Source organism: Chelmon rostratus, chromosome 20, assembly GCF_017976325.1.
Source record: "Chelmon rostratus isolate fCheRos1 chromosome 20, fCheRos1.pri, whole genome shotgun sequence".
NCBI classification, from domain to species: domain Eukaryota; kingdom Metazoa; phylum Chordata; class Actinopteri; order Chaetodontiformes; family Chaetodontidae; genus Chelmon; species Chelmon rostratus.
This window is the reverse complement of record NC_055677.1, coordinates 1,449,266-1,475,943: the sequence shown is the minus strand read 5'-3', so window position 1 is coordinate 1,475,943 and position 26,678 is coordinate 1,449,266. Positions and strand designations below refer to the sequence as shown.

Genomic DNA, 26,678 nt, shown 5'->3' with positions numbered 1-26,678 from the left:
GCTGGAACGCTCAGCACGGTGGCCACGAGAGCTCAAAACACGCCAACCTGAGAAAAAGCAAATACACAAACCGCAAGCGGATGACAACACGTGCGTCACTTTGAGGATTAAATGCTGCAAATAAACAAAACACAAGCAAGCTGAGAGGCGCTAAAACACAAGCAAATACAAGTTAAACCTCAGCAGACAGGAATCAACCTCCACGAGAGAAGCCTGCAAATACTCGTTTCTCGCATGCAAATCCTGGCAAAGCCACCGCCTCCAGCCGGGAAAACAACTGCTGTTTATCAGCTGCACATCTGACCGGCGTCCACACTCACAGTCTGTGCACACCGCGGCTCCGCCCGCTTCACGCTTTACATTTACGAACTTGAATTAGCTGGCCGGCTCATCCGGAGAGGCCTCCAGCAGCAGAACGAGCTCAGACGTTGCAGCATCCTGATAATATTCCTGATTCCTCCCTGCTGCTCTAAAGGTCTCCAAAAATAAACAAGAAGATTTCATGTAGATTTTCACATGAATAACTGTCTGTTAGGTCACTATCACTGAATGAGGTAACACAGCGGTGAGTGAGTCCACAGATGAAAGTACTGCAGTATCTGTATACTCGAAATATGACTGACTGGCTGGAAAAAATGCTGTGTCAAGTTACTGCTGATGCAAACCAACATTTCCTGCTGCTGCAGTTTCACGTTACAAATATCTACCTGGCGAAACACAAGCTGAATTTTGTTATGAAGGAGTTACAGGAAATGCAACGTGTTGGTCAGTGAGGTCATCAACAAAACAATGGTCACTAGAAGAGGAAGGAGCTCCCACAGTGAGCTGCAACCCTGACCTCTAAACCCTACACCCTGATGAAGAGCGGCAGGCTGCACACCTCCAACTTCTCAGCCAGGTAACAAACTCCTTTCAGTTCCACTGTGACCTGCTGTCTGCAGACTCCTGCAGTCTGCAGACTCCTGCTGTCTGCAGACTCCTGCTGTCGTCTGCAGACTCCTGCAGTCTGCAGACTCCTGCTGTCTGCAGACTCCTGCTGTCTGCACTAGCACTTTAACTCTCCACACCAGCTAGCTGTAAATAAACCCGCGCTTCACTTTGTGCTTCTACATGTGAGTTGACTTCAGATCGTTTGGAAAAGCCACTCAGAGGATAAGCTCACAGGGAGCTTGTTTGTCTGAGAGCAGACTTGGAACAGTGAGCGATTTCTCAAGAGGTCCAGAGTGTTACGTCTCCCCAGGAAAAGTCTGTTTGTCATTTAGCAGTTGGATCCCTGTGCGTGTTGTAAACTGCAGTGAAAGCTCTCATAGACGGGCTGAAAACATGTTCACTCTCCAGTGATGCAGAAAACTCTTCAGCTGATTCTGGGTTTCCTTTATTTCTCGCATCAGTTTCAGTTCTTCAAAAGTCCTGACGGTCTCGGTTGTTCAGTTCACACCTGAGACGGACTGACAGCTTTCACACCAGCCAGCATGAACCAAATGAAGCTGTGTGTTACAGAGGGATTCACTGTGTCAGGCTACTGTACTTGTTAGAGATCTGCTGAGAAGAGGAAATAATGGCGGTTTTGTCCTTTAGTGATGCTCCAGTTCTTACAAAGAACAAGTTCCATTTCTGAACTGGTTCTCGATGCTGAAATCTTACAGCAATCACAACACACCGAACACGGTGGTCGATTCAGAGAGCTGTGCTAATTGTCATGTGACAGCATGTTCGTGTGTGTGTCGCTCTAACAGCCTCCCCCCTCCTGCTTTCAGTCTTTCCTCCACATGTTGGACCTGCAGCAGGGACCTGATCCCGTTCAGACACCAGAGCTTCAGTGAGGTCCTGCACTAATTGGGATCAGGTCTGGATCACAGTCCAAGTTCCAGTTCATCCCACAGGTGTTGGACGGGGCTGAGGTCAAGGCTCTTTGCAGACCAGTTCAGTTCTACTCCACCAGACTGGGAAAACTTTATGCTTTGTGCTCGTCGTCACGTTGAAGCAGAAAAGAGATGAAAACAGTAGGCAGAACACTGACGTCTAAAAATATCATCATGTGCTGCAGCTTCATAAGAACTGAGAGGACAAACCAGAAAACCAGACCAAAAGGACACTAAAGAATGTGGACGTGAATCTACGAGAGCGTTCCTGAAACGGGACAAGGTTTTGACCAGTTTGAAGGACAGAAAGTTCCTGAAAGTCCCAAAGTGAAAATGAAACTCTGCTTCCTGTTCGTGAAACAGGAAAACTGCAGTGACGTGGATTTTCTGTGACAGCAGCGAATCTCTCCCCCTCTCACCTCAAGTGACCCAAGCAAAGCTGCTGACTGCATGATTCACCAGGGCAGGACAGAAGGTGTGTGTGTGTGAGTGTGTGTGTGTGTGTGTGTGTGTGTGTGTGTGTGTGTGTGTGTGTGTGCTGAAATTGGCAGCAGGATGCAGGCACGACCGCCTCACCAGTGTGTGTTCTCGGCCGGCCATATGTATGTCAGCTGCAGCGGCGTCGGCTCAAAGCTCCACGTCAGGCGTCGAAAATAAAACCAGGGATGAGGCGAAGGGACGAGCAGCGACGAGGTTCCCCGCAGCGACAAAACTCAGCTTTTATGTGCAGCAATGAACCGGCAAAAAAAAGACTGAATGTGAGACGAGACAGCGAGAAAGACGCGGTGAACTGGAACGTTTTCGGTGATTCCCTCGGTGGTGGGAGCACAGGTGTCACGGGCAGGTAGCGGGGCGAGGTGTGCAGGCTGCAGACGGTTTTCAGGCTGGTGCAGGGACTCACTCTGGGACAGGAAGTAGCACGTCGTGCACGCTGCTGCAGCCGCAGCACTGATGCTGATTACTCTGTTCAGCAGTGTACAGGCTCTGCTGTGTGCTGTTCCCGTGGCTTTATACTTTTAAATGAATGTGAACAAACACATTTAACCTCAGTGGAGAGACGAGTGTGGGACGTGTTAGTCTAACACAGAGGCTGATTCATTTTTACTTAATTGGTTCATTTTCCAACAAGCTTGGAGGTCTAGTAGAGTTCAGATGCTGCATCATCACAAGTCCCATGACTTTTCTCTGAGATTGTAAGTTTGTACATTTAAATAACTGTGTGTGTGTGTGTGTGTGTGTGTGTGTGTGTGTGTGTGTGTGTGTGGTGAAACTAGGTGGTTATATCTGAACGCTGACTTCTGTGTCTTCGCTGCGTTTCATGAAACGTGTCTTTTTGAATGATCGTTAGTCTGACGGAGGACTTCAGGGAGACAGGTTTGCCACATCAATCACACACTAAGACAATAAATAAATTGTGCACATGTTATCATGATTTTCTTTGACATATATTTGTTAAATCTCTCTTGTGTGTGTGTGGAAGTGTCTGTTGCTTTTCAAATGTGTTTTGTGCTGTTTCCTGTGTGTATCTTTGTGATACATGCACACAGTGTGCATTTACAGCTGGTCTGTGGATGAATCTCTTTAACTTCCTGACGTGTTTATCATCTTAGTGAGAGTGAAAGCGTGTGTGTGTGTGTGTGTGTGTGTGTGTGTGTGTGTTTGCCACCGTCACCTCTATGCTCAATTACACCCAGATTACCCAGAGGCCCTTGGGGCTGTGGCAGCCGGTGAGCTCGCTGATATAAATCTGGTCTGTTGTTGATACACCAGCTCTCTAATGCCCATAAAATATTACTGCTACACACACACACAACAACACACTCTCACACTCACACACACACACACACACACACACACACACTCACACAAATATAGACGTGCTCTATCAGAGAATACATGCATAAACATCAGGTGCACACATACCAATATATGTGTGCACGCACACACACACACAGTATTAGGACAGTTGCTGCAGTAAGCTAATATGCTAACACTGCAGGGTAACCTAGATAGGAGGAGGAGGAGGAGGAGGAGGAGAGAAAAGAAAACGAGGAGGAGGAGAGATGAGGAGAGGAGAAGTGACATTTTGAAAAGGTGAATGGGATGATGTTGACATTTAGAGAAAAGCGAGATCAAGTGAAATCTAGATTCCATTTAGAAAACAGGATGGTTCAAACACCCAGGAGACGAAATACACTGTGTGTGTATGTGTTTGAGGGGAGTATACACACAGCTCATTACCAGTATTGTCAGTGGAGAATCTTTTCATTTTGTCCTGATCACAAACAATCACTGCAGAGCTGCTCATAAAGAGCAAAATATCTGAAAACTGAGCTTTAAAACAGAAAAAGGCTCATTGTGCCGTTTCACAACCATTAGACAATAAAGAAAATACATGACGAAACTGCAGGAAGAAACTACAGAAACAAACTACAGGAAGAAACTGCAGGAAGAAACTGCAGAAAGAAACTGCAGGAAGAAAGTACAGAAAGAACTACAGGAAGAAACTACAGGAAGAAACTGCAGAAAGAAACTGCAGGAAGAAAGTACAGAAAGAACTACAGGAAGAAACTGCAGAAAGAAACTGCAGGAAGAAAGTACAGAAAGAACTACAGGAAGAAACTACAGGAAGAAACTGCAGAAAGAAACTGCAGGAAGAAAGTACAGAAAGAACTACAGGAAGAAACTACAGGAAGAAACTACAGGAAGAAACTGCAGGAAGAAACTGCAGGAAGAAACTGCAGAAAGAAACTGCAGGAAGAAAGTACAGAAAGAACTACAGGAAGAAACTACAGGAAGAAACTACAGGAAGAAACTACAGGAAGAAACTGCAGGAAGAAACTACAGGAAGAAACTGCAGGAAGAAACTATAGAAACAAACTACAGGAAGAAACTACAGGAAGAACCTATAAAAATAAACTACAGAAACAAACTACAGGAAGAAACTACAGGAAGAAGCTATAAAACGAAACTACAGGAAGAAACTACAGGAAGAAACTACAGAAATAAACTACAGGAAGAAACTATAGAAACAAACTACAGGAAGAAACTATAGAAATAAACTACAGAAACAAACTACAGGAAGAAACTGCAGGAAGAAACTACAGAAACAAACTACAGGAAGAAACTACAGGAAGAAACTACAGGAAGAAACTGCAGGAAGAAACTACAGAAACAAACTACAGGAAGAAACTGCAGGAAGAAACTACAGAAACAAACTACAGGAAGAAACTACAGGAAGAAACTACAGAAATAAACTACAGGAAGAAACTGCAGGAAGAAACTACAGAAACAAACTACAGGAAGAACCTATAACAATAAACTACAGAAACAAACTACAGGAAGAAACTACAGGAAGAACCTATAAAAATAAAGTACAGAAACAAACTACAGGAAGAAACTACAGGAAGAAACTGCAGGAAGAAACTACAGAAAGAAACTACAGGAAGAAACTGCAGGAAGCAACTACAACTTGTGTGCTACACATTTTCTTAAAATTTAACCTCGTTTTAAAGAACTGGAGTTGTGTTTTAAGAGTCGTCAGGATTTACTTGAAGAGCTCAGCATAACGCTTGTCTTGTTTTCCGACAGAGTTTCTCACTGACAGTGCAGACGTTTCAGTGCATGACATAATAAACAACTACGACAGTTGTCAACATTTTCAACATGGTCGCGAGGTCCTCACACTTTTTAAGAAACATAGACAAAGGGCTTAATAATGATAATAATAGTTATAAACTTCCTTTGTGCAGCACCTTTCATACAAGAACTGCAGCTCAAAGTGTTTTACTCACGAGCACCAAGTGCTTCACATCAAGAAAGAAAAGAATAAAATCCTCTTGGGAAAAAATAACAAATACGAGAAAAAACTATGGATGATAAAAGAAGCATCAAAGGTTTCCAGACTCTCCTAAACTTCAAAACAATGGCTGTCAGAAAGGTCAGACTTAGCAGGTGAGAACTCAATATTAACTCAGTAAGTATTAAACAAGTGAGTTTTCAAAGTCCAGATGGACTTGGGTTCACCATCGGTCTTCATTGACCGAAATGAGTTTATTCAATAATAGAATAAATCACTCAGTAAATGTGGGATATTTTTGCTGAGCTCAAACAGATGTTCCTACACCGGAAATCAAACGTGTTTATAATCGTTCTGAACGTTCACGCCGTAAGACAGCGTGAAGCCGCCGTCACAGTTAAACTGTTAAACGACAGACATGATCGGACACAGATCCTCGTGATCTGATGTCGGACACGTGTGGGGGGGCTCTGTATGCTAGCAGCTTCATTCACCTTCTGCTAGCTACATTAGCAGATGGAGATTAGCTGCTGAAGAAAGTGGAGCGTTAAGCAGCTAAAGGGACCAAAGCAGAGCTAAAGAGGGTGAACACCGGACTCACCAGGTGGACACAAACACAATGAGACGATCATGCTGCTGCGTATCAGCTGTTTGCTAACATGTTAGCCACATCCGCAGTGTGTCTGACAGTTTGACAGATGTTGTATTTACAGCCTGTTTTCGCTGCCTGCATGAGGCCAAATGTTCATTTTACAGGTATAAACTGATCTGAGTTATACATTTGACATCAGAATTCACACACACACACCTGAAAACCTTCTGTCACAGGTAAAATTAGCCTGATCACAGACTGAATCGCCTCATTCGTGCCCGCGAAGCTCGCTTGTTTTTACCCGTTTGAATCAATGAACAAACCAGAGTTGAGGACATCGATTCAGACGTCTGGAAGCAGGTTAGAAATATTCAACCGTTCCAGTATTCGCAGACCACAGGAAAGTTATGGCGAGAAAAGCTGAATGCACCTGGGAGCGTCCGGACCGACCGCTTAATGCATTCTGCCCAGGTCGAATGAAAAAGGAAGGACTGAAGCAGCGGTTGCATCTCTGTCTCTTTCTGTCAGGCTGATTGGTTGTGGGAACAGAAAACAATCATACATTATTCAGCTGAATAACACCGGAGAATGACAACTCACTCTCTCTCTCACTGCTAATAATACTCTCTCTACCAATTCCCCCTCTTCCCTTTTGTCATCTGTTCCCTCCCTCCCTCCCCTCCTTCATCTCTTTGGATTGAGGGTTGGTCTCTCTCTCTGTTAAATCATTCATTGAGTTGTGGTGGGCGGCTGCCTCTCTGTCTCCTGCTGAGCCTGCAGAGGGGGGAGGAGGGGTGAGGAGCGAAGGCAGTCCGGAGTGAAGCTCTGTTTCATTCGTCAACCAGCAGATTTCACTTTGATCTGAAGCCAAAGTTTCAGTAAAAAGCGTCTTTGTTTCTCTAAAGTCGAGAGTAAACTGATAAAACTTCCTCTTCATCACTCTGATCTACGTTCTACGTCCTGCTCACTCCACCTGCAGGGACTGCGGGGGACTGTGGAGATCAGGGCCTGAGCTCTGGTTCCAAGTCTGAGGGCTGTGGTCCCCTGTCAGAGGGCTGAGGGGTCTGAGTCCAGCAGCTCAGAATCTGTCCACGGCTGCAGGACATCTGGAGTCATAACAACACGTGTTCATGAATATCATTTCATCTCGTTTATTCTGCATTTATTTATTAGCAGGACTTTAAATTAAAATCTGTTTTTATTCATTTTGCTCGTGAAGCAGCCTGTTCGTGATTTCATTTTACTTTTCCCATAAGATGAATCAGGTGGTTAAAACAGAAACATCTGTCTTCTCTTTACTCACTTTGTACGTTTAAACTTACTAATTAAACTTTACAGTAAAAGTTAAAATCTTGATTTTTGTCGTTTTGTGTTGATTAAATGCTCCATGACTCCATCTGTGTTTCTACTACTGCTGCTACTACTGCTACTACTACTACTACTACTACTAATACTACTACTACTAATACTACTACTACTACTAATACTACTACTACTACTACTGCTACTACTAATCATGCTACAAATACAGTCAATCTCTACCTCATCATCCTCGCTCTCTCTGTCTGTCTCTCTGTCTCTCTCTGTCTCTCTCTCTCTCTCTGTCTGTCTCTCTGTCTCTCTCTGTCTCTCCTCTCTCTGTCTCTCTCTCTCTCTCTCTGTCTCTCTCTGGGGAGTCGTCAGAGGGAGGGAGCTGTCAGCTTGATTGACAGCTCTGTCGGCTTATCAAATTAGTCCCGGCCCAGTCGCGGCTGACAGCGTTACTGACCAATAAATGCAGATTTGTGGGGAATCATAGCGAGCCATCAGCTTTGATTTGCTGCTACATGAGATGTTTATGGAGCGGCAGAGCGGGCGAGAGACTATCAGCAGACTGGAGGGAGGGAGAGAGAGGGACACTTTGTTTTCTCTCTCCTCGCTCTCTTCCCATCCCGCCCTCATTCGATTAACTTTAGAAGTACTTTGGAGGAGAAAATATATTTGAGAGGCTGCGATTTCCGGCAGCTTTAGTGGGTTTCAGATCAATTTACAGCCATAATGCACATTATGGTTTGTTTGGAGACGAGTTTGCACTCATACAGTCAGACCGGAAGACAAACAGCACTCGAACGAATCGTCCTGACTCCTCTTCCTCTTTACATTCAGTATATTCACAGCTTCTTCGTGGAACAGGAAGTTTAGGACCTCGCGTTGGACTTTGATGGTTTTGGACAGAGACCTTTCTGACCATCAGACTTTCATGACGAGGGTGGAGGTTTAGTTACGAACTTGTTCGGGAGACGAGGGCGGGGTGGATTACGAATGGTTCTGGTTCACCTGGTGGACAGTGTAGTTTCTGTGTTTTCTGAACGACAAACATTCAGAGCTTTAGTTCTGTGTTTCTCTCATTCCCACCATCAGAGGTGTAAAAATGGCGGCATGTGGTCGAGGAACAGAAGTCACGGTTCGGTTCACGGTTCAGTTCTTAACCGGTTTGGAGGTCAGGGTTCAGTGCGAGTTCAGCACAGCAGGAAAAATAAAAAAATCCTCTCGCTGGGGGCTGACTGTCCTCTGGCACCTTTAATAAACTATTTCATCACAAAAACAACCCGAAGTTCCAGCGAGCGCGTTGCCTTTCTACACAATGTGATGCCATCGAGCCAGACAGGAAGTCAGACACAGGATCGATGTAGAGAATCCGGTACATTTTCAAAATAAAACACCCTGTGCAGACTCCCGACGGTGAAAACAGACAATAATAGAAGCACGAATATCAAGAGAAAAATGACCGAATCAGCAAAAAGTCAGGCAGGAAAACGAACAAACACCCAAAAGGCAAAAAGTCTCAACAAGATATGAAACTGAAAAGCATCTCTAATGCTTTTAAATTGAAATACAGAATTTAAAAAAATTAAACTTGTGCATTAGGAGGAGGGTTTCACTTCATCTTCATGCAGACATTTTATCCCTCGTCTTCACCACAACTCCCTCTCTGCTGCCGCTCGCCGAGCTCGAGCTCCACGACACAACCACTCAGACTTCCTGCTGCTTCCGGCCCTGTTACCCTCTTCATCACTGACTCCAAGATGAGTTCCAGCTAATAAAATATGACTTCACAAAACACACAGTTTAATCAGTCCTGACTGTTAAAGGCTGTTCATTCACTTCACGCGTCACATTAACGCTGTTATTTAACGGTGCGTGAACGGTTTAGGTGAGTTCACGCTCTCGTACACACTCTGATCAATAGCTGCTGCTCCTGTAAAAAGAAACCCGGAGAATTAACGCTCCTCTGGGGGGAGCGCCAAACCTCTCAGTCCAGCTTCTCAAAACTTTATTGTCCGTGAGCTGGACGGAAGCTCGTCGATCAATAGGATGAGATTTAAACGCTGATTGGTTTACGGCGGTGCAGACAGCGGGCGGCGGCGGACTGAGTTACTGCGCGGCTGCGTTTGTGGGGGTCTGGCTGCCGGTCCACGTCTCCGACGGGAACAGACAGTCTCTGCTCCCTCATCAGCGTTTTGGATCCAGTTTAGGACTGTTAGCTAGATTTAATATGCTGACTAATGACAGCAGATACAGAACAACAGTCCATCAGAGCAGAGAGAGCTGGAGCTGCGTGAAGGCCGGGGCAGTTAGCCCCTCATGAGCTGCAGTTTCCACCCGTGTCTGTCCGGACTCATCGATGTCTACAGTGAAGACTGTGGAGGAGTTTAATAAAGGTGTTCAGTGTATTTGTTGGTGAAATGGAAGTTCTCTCTATCCTGACATGTTTGATTCCAGAGAGAAACAAGCTGTCTTCACTTAGAGACTGTGGGTGCATCTCATTTCTCAAAATTGTCGTGTCCTCGCTCGAACCGGAAGTACTTCTGGTCCGTCCCAAAGCGCATATTGCGGCTCTGAGGAGCGAGTAGCGAGGAGCGAGGAGGGATACATCAGTGCATCCTAACCGGAAGTCTAACTGAACGGTATGAAGACTCCGCCCCCACAGCTGTCAGTTTGAACGAGGTGGAGGAGAAAGTGCGCTAGTGTCAGTATCCTGCAGTGAATGGCTGTAATTCAGACGAGCCTGACAACGCTACGTTCTCCAAAGAGCGATAATACAGGAACATGAGGACCCGTCACGTCTCAGTGAAGTAGGGATGATGTTTAGTGAGCAGGGACCACGGGGACGAACAAGAATGAACTCATTAATTCTCATGTGCGTTGATAAAAGTGTTTCATATTTATTTGCTAGTGCTGGAGACTTTTTTAACAATGTAAATATTAGTATGAAATATAAATATATGGAGGGCGGGGGGAGGTGGGGGTGTGAATATAACAGTTAACGCAGCAGGTCCAGCTGCGTCGCGTCATCAGAAACAGACGTCGCTTCACGTGACGCTTCAGAGGAAAGGACGTCTCAATTCTCCTAAAACATGTTTCCTCGTTCCTTCTCTCCTTGCGTGGTTTCCTTGCGTCCTTCCATGCATCCCCGGTGGGAGGGACTAAGATGCAAGTGAAGGAAACGAGGATGCACTTTTGAGAAATGGGATGTTCCCTGTTTGTCCAGAGGACCGACAGAGAGCTTCATCACACGGAGCGACAACAATCAGCTGAAGATCAACATCAGCACGACCGATCGGCTCGAGGTGACCGCGATGCTTCAGATATGGCCGCTGCTGCAGAGAAGCTGCAGACTGAAACGTGGAGGCTTCACACACGTTGAACCTGCAGCTCAGAAGATCCAAACAATCAGCTCAGGTTCGAGATCAGAGCAGGTGTGAAACATGGTCACAATCTGCCTGACGCTGCTGAATAACGGACAGGAAAGAGTTTCTGACCAACATTATGACGTCACAGTGAAGCTGACCTTTGACCTGCTGGATATCCTGTGAGACATTTGAGTCAAATTTGATCAGAATTATCAAATTAATTCTTGAATTATGTTTTTTGAGGTCACAGTGACCTTTGACCTCTGAGTCAAAGCGTACGTTTGATTCGTTGATCCGCCATGCGACGTTCAGACGCTCTCGTCTAGAGGAAACAGGAAGCAGCAAACTGAAAGTGCACTGAAACACTAACTCCTTTGTGTTCTGTAACAGGATGATGAAGGTCAGCGGCAGCTACATTTGCTCTGCTCCCAGCCGGATTCTGCATGAGATGGACAGAAAGTGACAAAAGTGACGGCGAGCAGCTTTGAAGACGAGCAGCAGAGCAGCTCTCCTGCCTGCTCTGCTTCCTCCTGCATCCATAAACAAAGTCTGAGCAAACAGCTGCTCGCTGGAGCTCCTATCACACAGGAGGAGATGCAGCATCTGCTGGGACTATTTTCAGCGGCGGATGAATCCTCATTTGGTGCTGCAGTGAGTGTTTGTGGCAGCAGGACTGCGTGTGTGTGTTTGTGTGTGTGTGTGTCTGTGTGTGTGTGTGTGTTCATGGTGATGAAGGAACATGTCAGCAGAGCAACAGTGAGGCTCACTGATGTGTTTTTAATGGAGCTCTGTGGCTCAGGGGGAGAAGATCCATCAGCCTGCGATAAACACACGACTGTTAGCAGATCCATTCACTGCTGGTTTCAGACTGTCATTCAATTTGTTGGCAAGAAGAAAAATCCAGAAAATCACAGAGAGTTCAACTTTGAAGAGCTTCTGCGTGTCATTTTGAAGCAGAGAGGCAGAGCGTAAACAGGCAGAGGAGTGATGTGTGACGAGTGTGTGGGCGTCAGACCGAGGGAGGAAGGGGTGAGGATGTGGGAGTCACGTGCAATTCTGCACAGCATCAATTTAAGAGCTCAGAACTGCAACTGAGGACAGACATGTGGACAGGAGGGGGCTCACAGAAGCCAGCAGGCCATCAGAATCACTAGATGACGCTGTGCATCGGCGTAGTAACACTGAGCAGTGTGCGCCCGAGGAAGAGGGAGAGGAAGAGGAAGAAAAGAACCATGGCTGCACGTTCCAAGGCTCGACCACAATCCACAGCGTGAAGACGCTTCACCAGAGCGAACGTGTCCAAACCATCATTTTCTACCTTCAGCCTGGTTAAATAAACTGAATTTAGGTGTTTTGTCCCTGCAGGAAAGCAGCCGTGTTGTTCCAGCAGTCAAACAGCAGCTCCAGCTCAGGCGAGGTTTCGTCCAATCAGATCGCGGCTCATTTGTAAACAGTGTCTCAGAGCCAAATCAGCAGGTTGGTCCCGCCCACATTCGTTAAACCATTGCTTGTTTTTAATTTTTCTCAGACTTGATCATCGTTAGTTAGCCTGACCGGAGCATCAGTGAGGTCTGATCAGGTCTGACTCTCAGTCCCTGATCCAGTTCATCCCACAGGTGCTGGCTGGAGGTGAGGCCAGGACTCTGCTGGACCAGCAGAACTGAACCAGCAAACCTTTTATTGATGGAGCTGCTCTGTGTCTCCTGTATCATCCAGGTCAAAGTGAGAAGACGTTTCACAACGGAAAAAAGTCATTACTGGTCTCATCGTGGGCCCTGGGGGAGTCCTGACACCCAGCTTTGGAACATCTGGTCTATGTTGGATCATTCAGATATAAACTCAGAAACCAGGAACAGGCTGAAGCCAGCTCGCTCGCTAACACCGTTCCCTCCATTAATCTACGACCCAGACAAACTGAACCACACGAGATTTCGCGGAGGGTTGGTGTGTCTTCCTCAGGTTTAGATCTTCATTCCCTCAGATGTCAAACTGACCGACAGTTTGGTCAAAGTTCTGTGAAGTTTGAGTTAATCCTCGGTTTGATTTTCAGGTTTCACTCTAAAGTCTGACTGTAATAAACTCTGCTGTGAGTCTTCATCATCACCACTGTATCTCCCCGTGCTCTGCTCTCTCACCACCAGCTCTATTAGTCAGTGTATATGAATGTATTGTGAGACGTGAATGAGTGAGTGTGTGTGTGTGTGTGTGTGTGTGCGTGCGTGCGTGTGTGTGTGTGTGTGTGTGCGCGCGTGCGTGTGTGTGTGGGGGGGGGGGGAAGGTCGCTATTTAAAAGACATTAAAATGCTGAAAGATGAAGACTGTCGGACATTTTTACACACTGCAGGGACATCGCCACACACACACACACACACACACACACACACACACACACACAGACACACAGACACACAGACACACACAGACACACAAACGCACACTAATGCAAGGTCGGGCAAGAGAGTCTGCGTGTGTGTGTGTGTGTGTGTAAAGTAAAGGGCAGCAGTGGGAGGTTGGTACCTTATGGCTGAGAACTCCTTTTTCACATTACTATGAGACACACACACACACACACACACACACACACACACCTGCTTCTTAAAAAATGAGATGTCAACAGCAGGCACCGCAGGCTCGGACGTGTACACCAAGGACAGCTTTGTGTGTGTGTGTGTGTGTGTGTGTGTGTGTGTTAATTAAAACTGATGACACTGCCATCAGTCCTGTGCCATGAGCAGCCAATCAGAGTGACCTTTACCCCTCCCTCCTCTTTCTTCTACGTTTTCACTTTCCTCCTTTCTTTCCTTCATTTGTTTTATTTCCTTTTGCCTTTTTTCATTCTTCACGTATTTCTTTGCTTACTTCCTTTCCTTTCCTCCTTGTTTCTTCCTCGTCTGTCTCTTCTGCCTTTCCTCGCTGCTCTGTACTTCCTGTCTTTGCTCTATTCTGATGTTTATTTCCCACCTTCCTTCCTTCCTGCAGCTGTTTGTGACTCGTCATGGTTACGCTGAGGCTGCAGGGAATGTGTGTGTGCGTGTGTGTGTGTGTGTTTTCCTACTTTGGGTGTTGGTACTCGTCCACCAGTGACACTTTCTCCACCAGGTCTCCTCCGATGGAGCGCACCAGCTCGTAGAAGTCATTCTCTGTGAAGCTGTCTCTGCTGTCCGGCAGCCAGAAGGAGATGTCGTTGTGGAGCGCCGGGTACTTACTGAAGGACTGAGCGCACACACACACACACACACAGGCACACGCACACGCACACGCACACACACACACACATGTAGACAATAATTAACATCTCATCTGTAAACAGACAAACAGGTGCATCAAAGTATGCAACTAAAGTAAAAGAAAAAGGTGCAAATAAAACAGATTAGTTGAAATACCAGGTGACCAGGTCATCAATAAATAAGTGAGAGTTCATACGAGCCAGAGAAAGGGAGGAACAAAGAGGGAAGAGAAGGAGAAAAAGGATTAAAAGTTCAGCTGTAGAGTACGTCCAACGAGAAAGAGAGGAAGTGTGAACGACAGCAGGAAGTAAAAACAGAGCCGAGGGGGGGGGGGGGGGGCAGAGTCGAGCACGAAGACAATAACACATTAAAACTTAATCAGGACAACAGAATAAATCTGATGTTTTATGCAGCGGCAGACGGAGAGAGAGATTTCTATCGTCTTTGACTTGTTTATTATCCTGGAAATAACTTTTAATCAACAGAGAGAGAGCAGGGAGGAGGTGATATCCACATAACTCCTGCTCCTCTTCTTCTTCTTCCCAACAACAGGAGGAAAAGAAGCCTTAACATAGTGCTTTTATTCATTCACACATTAAACAAAACACACATTTTAGGAGAGGAAGGAAGGAAGTTATCATTATTATTCAAACTGAGATACAGAGGAAGGAAGGCAGGCAGAGGTGTCCACATACTTTTGGCCATTTTGGTGCAGACACAGTGTTTCTCAGGGATGGCACTGGGCAGCTCCCTGGTGTGTGTGTGTGTGTGTGTGTGTTTTATTTGTTTGTTTGTGTGTGCATCCTCATTTGTACACACACACACACACACACACACACACACACACACACACACACACACACACACACAGACACACACACACAGACACACAGACACACAGACACACAGACACACAGACACACAAACAAACACACACACGCGCAGCCTGTTTCCTGTTTGGCCCCTGATGCTCACAGTTCATTACCTGTGGATCCGGGGACCAGGGAGGGTTTAGAGGCAGAGGTGCAGAGTCTCGGCCCAGGAGAGGTGCACTGACCCTGGGCAGCAGATGAGCCGTGCTCCCCTGGTCCCTCTGGAGGACTCGAGATCATCAATAAAACTAACAGCAGGACAACAGGGTCGGTCCTCAGCTGACACCCCTCCATCTGATCTCACGCTTCTTTCTCTCCTTCCTCCTGTCTTTTTCTTCTATTTCTCTAACTTTCAGTTCATCAATTCTCTATTCTGTCGTTACACATTTAAAACAAGCATCCTCTTTTTCTTTCCTCCTCCTCCTCCCTTTATCTGTGTGTTGTCTATGAATCCTGATGTTTCCATTGTTCCTGCTCTGTCCTGCCTGTGTTTCTCCTCTTATTTCTTCAGCTCCTACTCTTTCCTCCTCCTCCTCCTCCCCTTCCTTCTTCCCCTCTTCTCTGTTCTCCTCTCTGCCCTCCAACAGTCACTTGAAATGTTCTTCATTAGTGAAGACGAGAGTCGACAAAAAACACCTTTAGCAGGGACAGAGTAACCGCTGTGTGAACCGTGTGTGTGTGTGTGTGTGTGTGTGTGATGATGGTGGGGTCAGGGGAAAGTGACTGGTGCCGGCTGATGTGAGCTCCCACTGTCAAAATGTTTTATACATGAGGTTAAGAGGCTAGAACGAACACACACACACACACACACACACACACACACACACACACACACACACACACACAGCTTGATAAAAGACTACAGGGAGAGGGCAAAAGGAGGAAAGTACCAGCTGAGACTGAGGAGGTAAAACAGAAAGCTGAGTCTAAACTGGAGTTTCAGTTTAATTTCTGTTTCCGTAAAATCTTCATTAAAAGTTCATTAAAAACAATTTTAAACAAAACAAAAAGAAAACTCGACACAGCAGAGACACAGACGTCACATTCTCGTTCTTCCTCGTCACAACCTGCGGCCTACATTACCCAGAATGCACCTCGATGCCGAGCGTTCAGACACTCGGGTGTGTTGCGCTAGTAGCGGCTAATGTAGCCTGCAGCGGGTCTGCTCAGCTCGTTTCCGTCCGACTGCAGAAGTTTCAGCTTTAAACTCGACTCAGAAGCACAAAACACACACTGATGTTCAGCTTTACGCCACATTTCTGATACTGATAACGAACCAAATGATTCCCGCTAACGTGAACGTTGTATCTGTCCTAATTGCTGTCCGGATGCTGCACGCTAGACGTTTAAATAATGACTGAACCGCCTCTTACATTTGCTTTCAATGTTAGAGCTCATCCTGAACTCGAATGCGATCATGAAATAAGACGTGCTGTGATTGGCCGGGCTCACACGTGTGGTCTGGTCAGTGACCTGATCATATGCAGTGCTGCGATCGTTAGATCAGACACGTGACCATCGTTAAAAACTCGTTTGACGTCACGTGTCACGCGAGAGCTGCAGCCGCTGCTACTGCAGCTATTGGCGGCTCAGTTCCTGCTCCTGGTCCTGGTTCATCCAGCAGCTGGTGACTGAGTACACGCTGAAGACAAGCTGACACTTAGACCACATTTCTACCTGCTATCAACATGAGAACTGCCTGCTAGCCATGTGCGAACCTGCATCTATTATCTCAGACACACGGAATGGTTATTGATGCTACGTCGTGCTAACAGGAATCCGTCAGTTTCGAGTCAAACACTCAACATGTGAAGTACCAATCAGGTCAAAATCCAAATGGTGCTCATGATTATAAAGAAATCACTGGCGGTCCAGGTATGAGCCTCAGTGTCTTTGTGGCGCCGGTGCTCGTGTTTGTACCTGGAAGCAGACGTGCTGCTGGATGTCCTGAACTCTGAACTGTTTGAGGAAGCGCTCGTCCTCACTCCAGAACAGCCGGATGTCCGGGATGCTGTACAGGACCATGGCCAGTCTCTCCAGGCCCAGACCGAACGCCCAGCCCGCCTTGTTTCCTGCCCCCGCTGCAAAAAAACACAACGCACGAGACAGGCAAGCATTAGCATACATGCTAACACAATCGTGTCAGTGCGTTTCCTGTTCGGTTATTCATTCAGTCATTTAGCAGCTAAAGAGCCAGATATTTCCCTCAGGAGGTGGAGGAGACCAAAACCAGAGCTACAAGAGAGAGAAGACTGGTCTGACGTTCATCAGGTGACACAAACATGAGTCTACACGAGTCTCTGTGTCGGCGGCATGTGTGAAAGTGCTTTAAATGAAGCTAACTGCTGCTTCCACTCAGTCTGGATGGAAATGCTTCATTTCAACTAAAGCAAAAAATATGAGAAGACATGTAATAAATTGTAATGTCTGTTTTGAATTTTGTGACACCTGTCGTTCTGCTCAACGCCCTGCAGGTGCTGCAGGTGCTGCAGGGGCTACAGGTGCTGCAGGGGCTACAGGGGCTGCAGGGGCTACAGGGGCTGCAGAGGCTGCAGGTGCTGCAGGTGAACACAAACATGTCTGGAAGAACGACCACAAAGTCCAAAAAACAAGAAGCAGTGAAACCAAATCATCTGTCATCAGTGTTACTGCAGGTTTTACTCACTGTCAGTGTGTGTGTGTGTGTGTGTGTGTGTGTGTGCCGTGCTGTTACTGAAGTGGACTTCTCTGTATTATTCAACACTTCAACTTAATGCTGTCAATAAATCTATAAAACTCCACTCACAGGCTCCAACACACACACACACACACACACACACACACACACACACACACACACACACACACACACACACACACACACACACACACACACACACACACAGCAGGTTTACAGGTGAAATATGGCGACAAAGAGCACGGCGACAGTCACGATCAGGTGAAACAACAGACGGTGTGTGAAACGCGGTCTGATCCTTCAGAGGCTTCGTCTTCACTTTGAGTTATCAATCATTCTGCTGCAGAAAGTTTTTCTCATTTCAGAACAAAACTCTTCAGCTGCTTCGAGGCAGGTCGAAGCAAAGGGCAAACGCTCGGTGGAATAAAGGATTATGGGTAATTCTGAGGATTTCAGGCGCTCTCAGCCCGGGACCCAGATGAGAAGGAAGCGGTTTCTCTCTCTGGGACGAAGACTAATTGAGACAAACCTGTTTCCCCTCTGACGCGCCGACCCTCCAGAAACGAGCCCCCGACCTCTGTCTGGGTCATGATCCGCACTTTAAGAAACACAGAGCGGAAAACATCTGGGATTTAATCCTGAGGTTAACTTGGTCAATTCAGGAAGTGGATATTCTTCAAAATCAAACTCCTCGAGTGCTCAGTGTGGTCCTGCATCCTTAAAAGACGACGTTTTCACTCTTCATCAGCTGTACCGCCGTTTCTGTATTCCAGACGCGTGTTCAGACAGCTCAGACAGCATTTAGTGAAGCAGGAAGTGATCAGTCCAGAGGTTAAACAGCTGTTATAAAGACGTATGTTTACCCATCCCAGTTCAGCATGTTAGCATGCTAACATTTTGCTAACATCCTGAGAGGAACGTGAATGTCTGCACCAAACTTCACCTCATGGTGGCGCCAGGGGGAAAAGTTATTGAAGTCTGGTCCAAAGAGACGGACAGACAGACAGACTGAAGAGACAAGCAGGCTAAATATGGCACATAATCTACAAAACCACTCAAATAACACCAAAATCTTCCTTTAGATGGACACATGTGGAGCTCAGGCCCTTCACTGACACAAATATTGACTTAAAGGATAACTTTGGTTTTTTACAACCTGGACCTTATTTGTAGCATTAAATACGACCATTTACTCACCCAGACAACTTTGGTGGCATTTGGAGTCGTTTTGAAGAAATTAGCCCCAGAGGAGCGGCGCGTATATCCGTATAATGCGAGTACTCGGGGCATCCATGCGCAGCCTCTATATAACGCATCATATTCCAATATTTAGTTCTGATATGCTGGTGCTATTCCCCTCTGAGCCCGTGGTGGCATGTTATCAACATCCGGCGTCTCTAGACAACTACCTCTGACGTGGATGATGTCATTACCGAACGCCAGGCGCTGCGAGCAGCCAGCCACAACACGGCTGACTCTGCGGCGGTCGGCTACGAATACGCAATAACGAACCACAGCTGTGCCAAACTACAGCTAAACTAGCCGACCGCCGGCTATGCCACCAAAGTTGTCTGGGTGAGTAAATGGACGTATTTAATGCTACAAATATGGTCCAGGTTGTAAAAAACCAAAGTTATCCTTTAAATCCACTTTTTACAGTCCATGTCTCACATGTGAAGGCTTCAAATCCCTCTAAGCTAGCTCCTCCTCCTCCTCCTCCTCCTCCTCCTCCTCCTCCTCCTTCTGACTAACAGGTGAAATCAAAGCAGAATCACACCTGTTAAGTGGCTTCAGCAGGTGAGATTCACCACATGGGGAGAGCAGGTAGTCAGCCAATCAGAAGCTGATTCAACAGTAATTTAGATTCTGGTGAGTAAAGTAGTGAACGATGAACGAATGTGACTGAGAAGAGGATCACATGGATCCTCTCGGGAGTTTCGGGACTTGTTGAACGTGTCAGATCAGGCGTGATCGGGTGGAGGCGTGCCAGTCGCCCTGAACCCGGAGGGCAAACGCCATGTGTCACAGCGGCACGAACACACAAACAGAGCCGATAACAGAGAGATTAGACTCCGATGTTTCACTTTAACACAAACGTGCACAAGTCTGTGTTTCCAGACGCAGATTCTGAGGTCGGCGGCTGGTGAGGAGTGGGCGGAGGCGCCCGGGATGGAATCTGGACATTTTTCTAAATATTTGTGCGTGGGGGCATTCAAATGGCTCTCCGCTAATGGACACACACACACACACACACACACACACACACACACACACACACACAAACACACACACACACGGGCGAGCTAGCGGGAGGAAGAATTACCTGCTTTGATTGGAAATGCTTCTGCTTATTATGATGATGTGTAACCTGCCTGCCCCCCTCGTAGGTGAGTCACACACACGCACACACACACACACACACACACACACACACACACACACACTTCCTCCTTTACTTCCTGGTCTTGTCGTTCCCAGTCCAATCAGCAGCCAGGGAATGTGGTTTCTATGCTAATGAGCGGGGGGTCGGGGGGTCGCGGCAGATGAGGGAACACGCTGGAATAAATCTCCACTTCATGATAACGCATCAATCAGATCTCTGCCCCCTCTCCTCCTCTCTTCTCCTCCTTCACCTCAAAGTCACGGTGTTTCCCCCCGCTTCCACGTCCTCTCCCGTCTTTTCTTCTCCTCTCCTCTCTGAATGTAGCTACAACGAACGCTCACTCTCATGTGCGGACTAAAATTCATTCATCTCTCCCTCACTCACTTCCTCACCTCTTTCCTTCGTCGCTCTTTTCTCTCCATCACACCTCTCCTCGTCAGTCCTCTTTTTTCCTCCCTCGGTGTGAGTTCATCCCTGATAAGACATCATTTCTGTCTTGTTTCTCTCCTCCTCTCGTCTCTCCATTCGCCCTAATTATATTTGCCATGAATATATTTATGGCTGCATTATTAGAGGCTGTGCGGGGCGCCGGTCGTGGTTTTAAGCTGCAGCATCGTGATTAAGCGTAATGATTACACAGACAGTCGTGACAGAAAACACCAGCGATAATTAGAAAGGGCCACCGCAGGTTTCTGCAAGCGGAATCTGAGACTTTTTATTTCGAGTTCAGATGTAATTCAAGCGCACATCCAACCAATAACTGTGAGCAAAACCAAAGCAAATAAAAGAAAACAGAAAACTGTCACAAGAAAAGAGAATAAATGACATTCTTCATTCATCTAATGCCACATTTAAAGAAATTAACCCCCTTTCCGTCTGACAAATCCCCCGTTTAGACTCACAAACTACTGAACGTCATTTTCTTTCTATAAGGAGGAGAATACGGAGCTCAGATACAGTCACAAACTGTCAAATGTCAGCATCCTACTCATGCTGTCAGCTACTGAAGTATTAAAATACTGGGGAAAGCTCATTATTCACTAAATCTGAGGTGTTTGAAATGTGAAAGGAGAGAAAACTTTGTTTGTCTTTAAGTGTCTGATATCATAGACAGAAAGCATTGAACATACTGATTCTTTATTTTTTCTGAAATCGTTTAAAACGTGTAAAATCCTGATGGCCGAGCTGCGTGCCGTGCATTGATTGGCTCAGCCCCTCAAGAAAGAGATGTGCTTCATCATCTCCCAACCTAAAGTTCATTTTTACAAATAATTCAGCCTCGAGAACGCGATAAAGAACACGTGTGAATGATTACATCGACACTGTTTCGTTCACGTCATCAGTCATGTTGGTGTGAGGACGTGTTGGAGGTGTGGGGGCTTCAGTCTGGACGGTGACTAACTGGAGGATCAGCTGCTGGTTTATCAACTGTTTTCTGTCCATCGACTGGAGGTGAGATGCAGGACAGGTCTATATCCTGGAGGCTTGGCGGTGTAACTGGTCTCTACACTCGAGCTTTGACGGTGGGACTGGTCTATAAACTGGATGTTTTGGCTAAAACACCAGTTAGCATCATGGAGGTTGTTGGACCAGATTAAAAGATGTGGCTTGCAGAGCAGGTCTGCAGGTTTGAGGGTGTGAAACTCATCTGGAATCTGGGTTTGCAGGACTGGTTCATATTCTGGAGGTTAGACCAGTGAGGTCTGGTTTATGAAGTGGCAGTCTCAGAGGGAGATCTGGTTCAGGTGCAGATTGGGTCTTTAAACCGGAGGTTAAGGGTTGCAGGACACATTTATACAACTTAATATCTGAGATGGAGAAGCAGCTCTAAAACCTGGAGGTATGCAGGCACTGGACCGGTCTATAAACTGGAGGTTTTAAGGGAAAGATAAATAATAACCTTATAACTCATCTATTCCACTTGTGGTTGAGGGTTATAGGACTGGTCTATTAATTTCAGGTGCATGATGCCTCTAGAAATTCCAGATTCTGGGTGTAGACTTGAGCTGTCAGATTTATGAGAGTAGGACCGGTCTATTAACTGGTGCCTTGGAGGTGTTTGCAGGCACTTGTGGGTGTAGAACCGGTCTATTATTTCTCTGCGTCTATCTGCTCAGTCTGTTTGAGGCTCGGGCTGCAGGGTTTCTGAACTCTCTGCGAGCGTTACTCATCAGGTTCTGAGTGTCAGAGCGGGGACTCTTCACCCTCTGCTGCGTCAGATCTGAAGATCTCGAGTCTGTCAGCCCGTCTGGATCGTGTCGACCACAGGGATCAACAGCGAGAGTGTGAGAGCTGCCGAACATCATCCAGAGCTGCCGGCAGATTAACTGACAACGAGGTTAATGAAGAGCTTTCAACACAAGAAAAATCACACATCTGACGCATGAGACACTGACGTACAGGCAGCCGAGAAGAAAGGCGGGAACGATGCCTGACTGATGCTCAGGAGCCAGCCTGTGTGTGTGTGTGTGTGTGTGTGTGTGTGTGTGTGTGTGTGTGTGTGTGTGTGTGTGGGCAGAATATCATTGAACCGAGCCACAGTGTGGCACAGACGTCAGCCAAAACAGATTGCATGACACACAGCGAGGATAGATAGCCTGAGAGAAAACACTGCTCTGTGAGTGTGTGTGTGTGGGTGAGGGTGTGTGTGTGTGTGTGGGGGGGGGGGTGTCTGTGTGTGTGATGAGACAACCCCCTGCCCTCCCTCTTTTTACTCACAAACAGCTCTGCAATGCCAGGCCTCCTCCCTCAGCCAATCAGGAGAGCTTGCAGAAAAAGGTTGTTGTAGTGGTGAGAGAGAGAGAGTGTGTGTGCCGTATTGCTATCTGTCGATGATGTCATTATTTGGCGATCATGTGACACGTGACGGCAGCAGTGATGTGTGTGTGTGTGAGTAACGTGTCTGTATGCAGACTGATGCTGTTGTGCAGAACAAACAGATGGACAGTAAAACAGGAACGCGTCAACAGGAAGTAACAATACATCAACAGGAAGTAACAACACGTCAACAGGAAGTAACATCACGTCAACAGGAAGTAACAACACGTCAACAGGAAGTAACAACACATCATCAGTCCAGAAAAACGAAGTTTTCTATTCGTTACACTGATTCTGAGCTAAAACTGCAAAATCTGCTGGTCCAATCACAGCTAAAGCACCAGAGCACACTGGATCCCACAGAGGGAAGGAAGCACATCTCCACGTGGAGTCCCACTTTGCTCCGTTTCTGCTGTCAAACTCAGAATACTGGACCAAACCAGGACAAAACTATGGACCAAATCTGAGATAAAACGCCACAGAGTACAGATAAAGTGGACAAACTAACTCATGTTGCTTTGTTTCTGCTGGATGTCAAAGTACCAGAGAACAGCAGAAAAAACTGGACTAAACCAGATCAAAAACACCTGGAGGACTGGGCCGAACTGGGGATAAAACCCCACAGGATACTGGACCGACCAGCGAGTACAGGAGCAAACCAGTTCTGAAATGAGACTTCTATTCAACAGACTGATGAGATGATTGAGTTTGTTTCCTGTCCAGCAAACATTTCCTACCCCTGAAGAGCTTTGAATATTATTAAAGCAGCTTTTACAGTTCAGAGTCGTGTGTCAGTAATCTGATTGGCTCTCGTTTGTCATTCAGTTCATGTCTTTCACTCGCTCTCCCTCCTCTTTCCATCACTCTCTGTTATTCCCTCCCTCCCTCTGTCACTTCTGCTTTCCTCCTCCTCCCATCCCTCCTCCCTCTTTCCCACCTCGGCCCTCTCTAATCCCTTCATCTTCAGTCTCTCCTCCTCCTGCTCTCTCCATCACTCTTTCCTCCTCCTACTCAGTCCTGTTTCACACCTAATCCATAGCTCCTGCACATTTCCACCATCACTCCTTTTGTCTCTTTTAATTCCACCTGCACTCGTTCACTCTGCTTCACGCTGCAGACCATCACTCTTCCTCCTTCATCCCTCCATCCACTTATCCTCTTCACCTGCTAACACATTGCTTTGGCCTGTCTGCTCTTCTTCTCTTGTTCTGTTCTGTCGTTAAAGTCTGCTGTTCCTCGTTTAATCACTTGATCACTTCCTGTTTGGATGTTTTTTATGGTCTTCTTCTATGAGTGCTCACTGTTGGCGGCTGGAGTCAGATCGTCTTCTAACGCTCGAGGAAACGATGCAGCATCTGATGCAGAGTTACTGCTTCTAATCTGAACTGACTGGTATCAGCCTCATTCTTTATTAATATGAGAGCTAGCGCTAATGCTAACGCAACATTTACTGCTGCTGCATGGCATTAAAAGCACCTGGAGACAGATTTTATTGTGAAGCAGTCACAGAAAACACTGAGTTCTTCTGGTCAGCAGGTCAGTTTGAATGTTTTTAGTGAAGCAGGCTGCACACCTCCAACTCCTCCGCAGAATAACCAGCTGTTACTGTTTCCTGCTGCTGCAGCATCACAGATGATGAAGGTTGTGATTATTATTGACTACTTCATTAAAACAACTGAAAATAAAAACAGCGGCTGCTCTTTTCTTATGTTTCTGACTAACTAGCTGCTCCAGGAGCTGTCATTTAACTACATGATGGTTACCATGGTAACCTGGGGTGGTGCCAAATCCACCAGGGCCGAGATCTTAAGGATCATTACTTTAAATTTAGTCGCTTCTTCTTATGAATGTGTCAGTTTGAGTTTTTATCAACATTGTTATCTTTGACTTTGACTAATCAGTATGAAAGAAAAACCTTGAATTGGACAATAACTTTAGGAAACACTGGATTTCAAAGTTTTAATAATTACAAATGTTTGCATGAAGTCTGTTTTGAGGAACTGACACATTTCCCTGAAGCGAGACCTGGTTCTTCCATCAGTCCCAGTTTCAGACAGCTGCTGTATTGGACCAGTTGGAGGAACAAGTTAATACGAAGCCCTCAGAGGCTCATCTTTTCACCTCACGCAGCCACACACTCATCTGTCACCATTAGCAGTCCTAAAAGCACTATTGGCAGCCTCCACCAGCCTCCCAACACCATGATTTATAGATGGAAACGCTCACTGGCAGCTCTCACGGAGGGAAATATGACTGCAGTGCAACATGGGAGTCAAACAGGCAGAAAAAGAGGGGAAATGGACCTTTGCTTGTTCAGCATCTGAACACAGAATGAGGATCTTCAGCTGTTTGACGACCTCGAGCTGCAGAGAAGGTCACTGCAGGCGCCGCTCATACAGGAAAATGTGGTTCTAACGTGTTTTGGATAAAAACTGAGAAGTACAGAGTTTATCAAACGAAGACGCACACAGACAAGAACAACTAGAGTCCTTTCAAAAAAACACATTGCTGCCCTATGGACACCTCGTATCTCCAAACATCAACAGCTAAGAAATATGGCCCAGTTCTCATCTTTGTGACGATGCATGTTTCAAATAATCCAGTGGGGTTTTAAAGGCTCTGGAAGTGTTTTTTAATCAAACACCAGATGTGGAGATACAGGGTTTTCACTGGACATCCACAATGTGTTGGTAACATAAAACTTGAAGACTCTGGATCCTGAATGTTGAACTAAAACTGAATGTTGAATATGTTTTTTTGCTTCCTGTTCTTTACTTCCAGTTTTTCTTCTCACTCTTACACACTTCCTGTTCTTTACTTCCAGTTTTTCTACCCAAACTGACACACTTCCTGTTCTTTACTTCCAGTTTTTCTTCCCACACTTACATACTTCCTGTTCTTTACTTCCAGTTTTTCTACTCACTCTTACACACTTCCTGTTCTGTACTTCCAGTTTTTCTTCTCACTCTTACACACCTCCTGTTCTTTACTTCCAGTTCTTCTACTCACTCTTACACACATCCTGTTCTGTGCTTCCAGTTTTTCTTCTCACTCTTACACACTTCCTGTTCTTTACTTCCAGTTTTTCTTCTCACTCTTACACACTTCCTGTTCTTTACTTCCAGTTTTTCTTCTCACTCTTACACACTTCCTGGTCTTTACTTCCAGTTTTTGTACTCACTCTTACACACTTCCTGTTCTTTACTTCCGTTTTTCTTCTCACTCTTACACACTTCCTGTTCTGTACTTCCAGTTTTTCTACTCACTCTTACACACTTCCTGTTCTTTACTTCCAGTTTTTCTACTCACTCTTACACACTTCCTGTTCTATACTTTCAGTTTTTCTTCTCACTCTTACATACTTCCTGTTCTTTACTTCCGTTTTTTATTCTCACTCTTACACACCTCCAGTTCTTCTACTCACTCTTACACACATCCTGTTCTGTGCTTCCAGTTTTTCTTCTCACTCTTACACACTTCCTGTTCTTTACTTCCAGTTTTTCTTCTCACTCTTACACACTTCCTGTTCTTTACTTCCAGTTTTTCTTCTCACTCTTACACACTTCCTGGTCTTTACTTCCAGTTTTTGTACTCACTCTTACACACTTCCTGTTCTTTACTTCCGTTTTTCTTCTCACTCTTACACACACTTCCTGTTCTTTACTTCCAGTTTTTCTACTCACTCTTACACACTTCCTGTTCTTTACTTCCAGTTTTTCTTCTCACTCTTTCACACTTCCTGTTCTTTACTTCCAGTTTTCTTCTCACTCTTACAC

The 26,678-nt window shown here is 46.0% G+C and overlaps 1 protein-coding gene across 3 annotated transcripts in view; it reads right to left on the bottom strand.

The window, feature by feature from the left end:
• The window catches only part of fars2 (phenylalanyl-tRNA synthetase 2, mitochondrial), a 107,532-nt gene that overhangs the window by 20,026 nt on the left and 60,828 nt on the right, over positions 1 to 26,678 (bottom strand). For all 3 annotated transcript variants that reach the window (XM_041961001.1, XM_041961000.1, XM_041961002.1), the window contains exons 9-10: positions 16,946 to 17,106; positions 13,982 to 14,139 (exon numbers count right to left, since the gene is read on the bottom strand). In XM_041961001.1, coding sequence (XP_041816935.1) covers positions 13,982 to 14,139; positions 16,946 to 17,106 — 319 coding nt within the window. The remainder of the gene's footprint in view (positions 1 to 13,981; positions 14,140 to 16,945; positions 17,107 to 26,678) is intronic.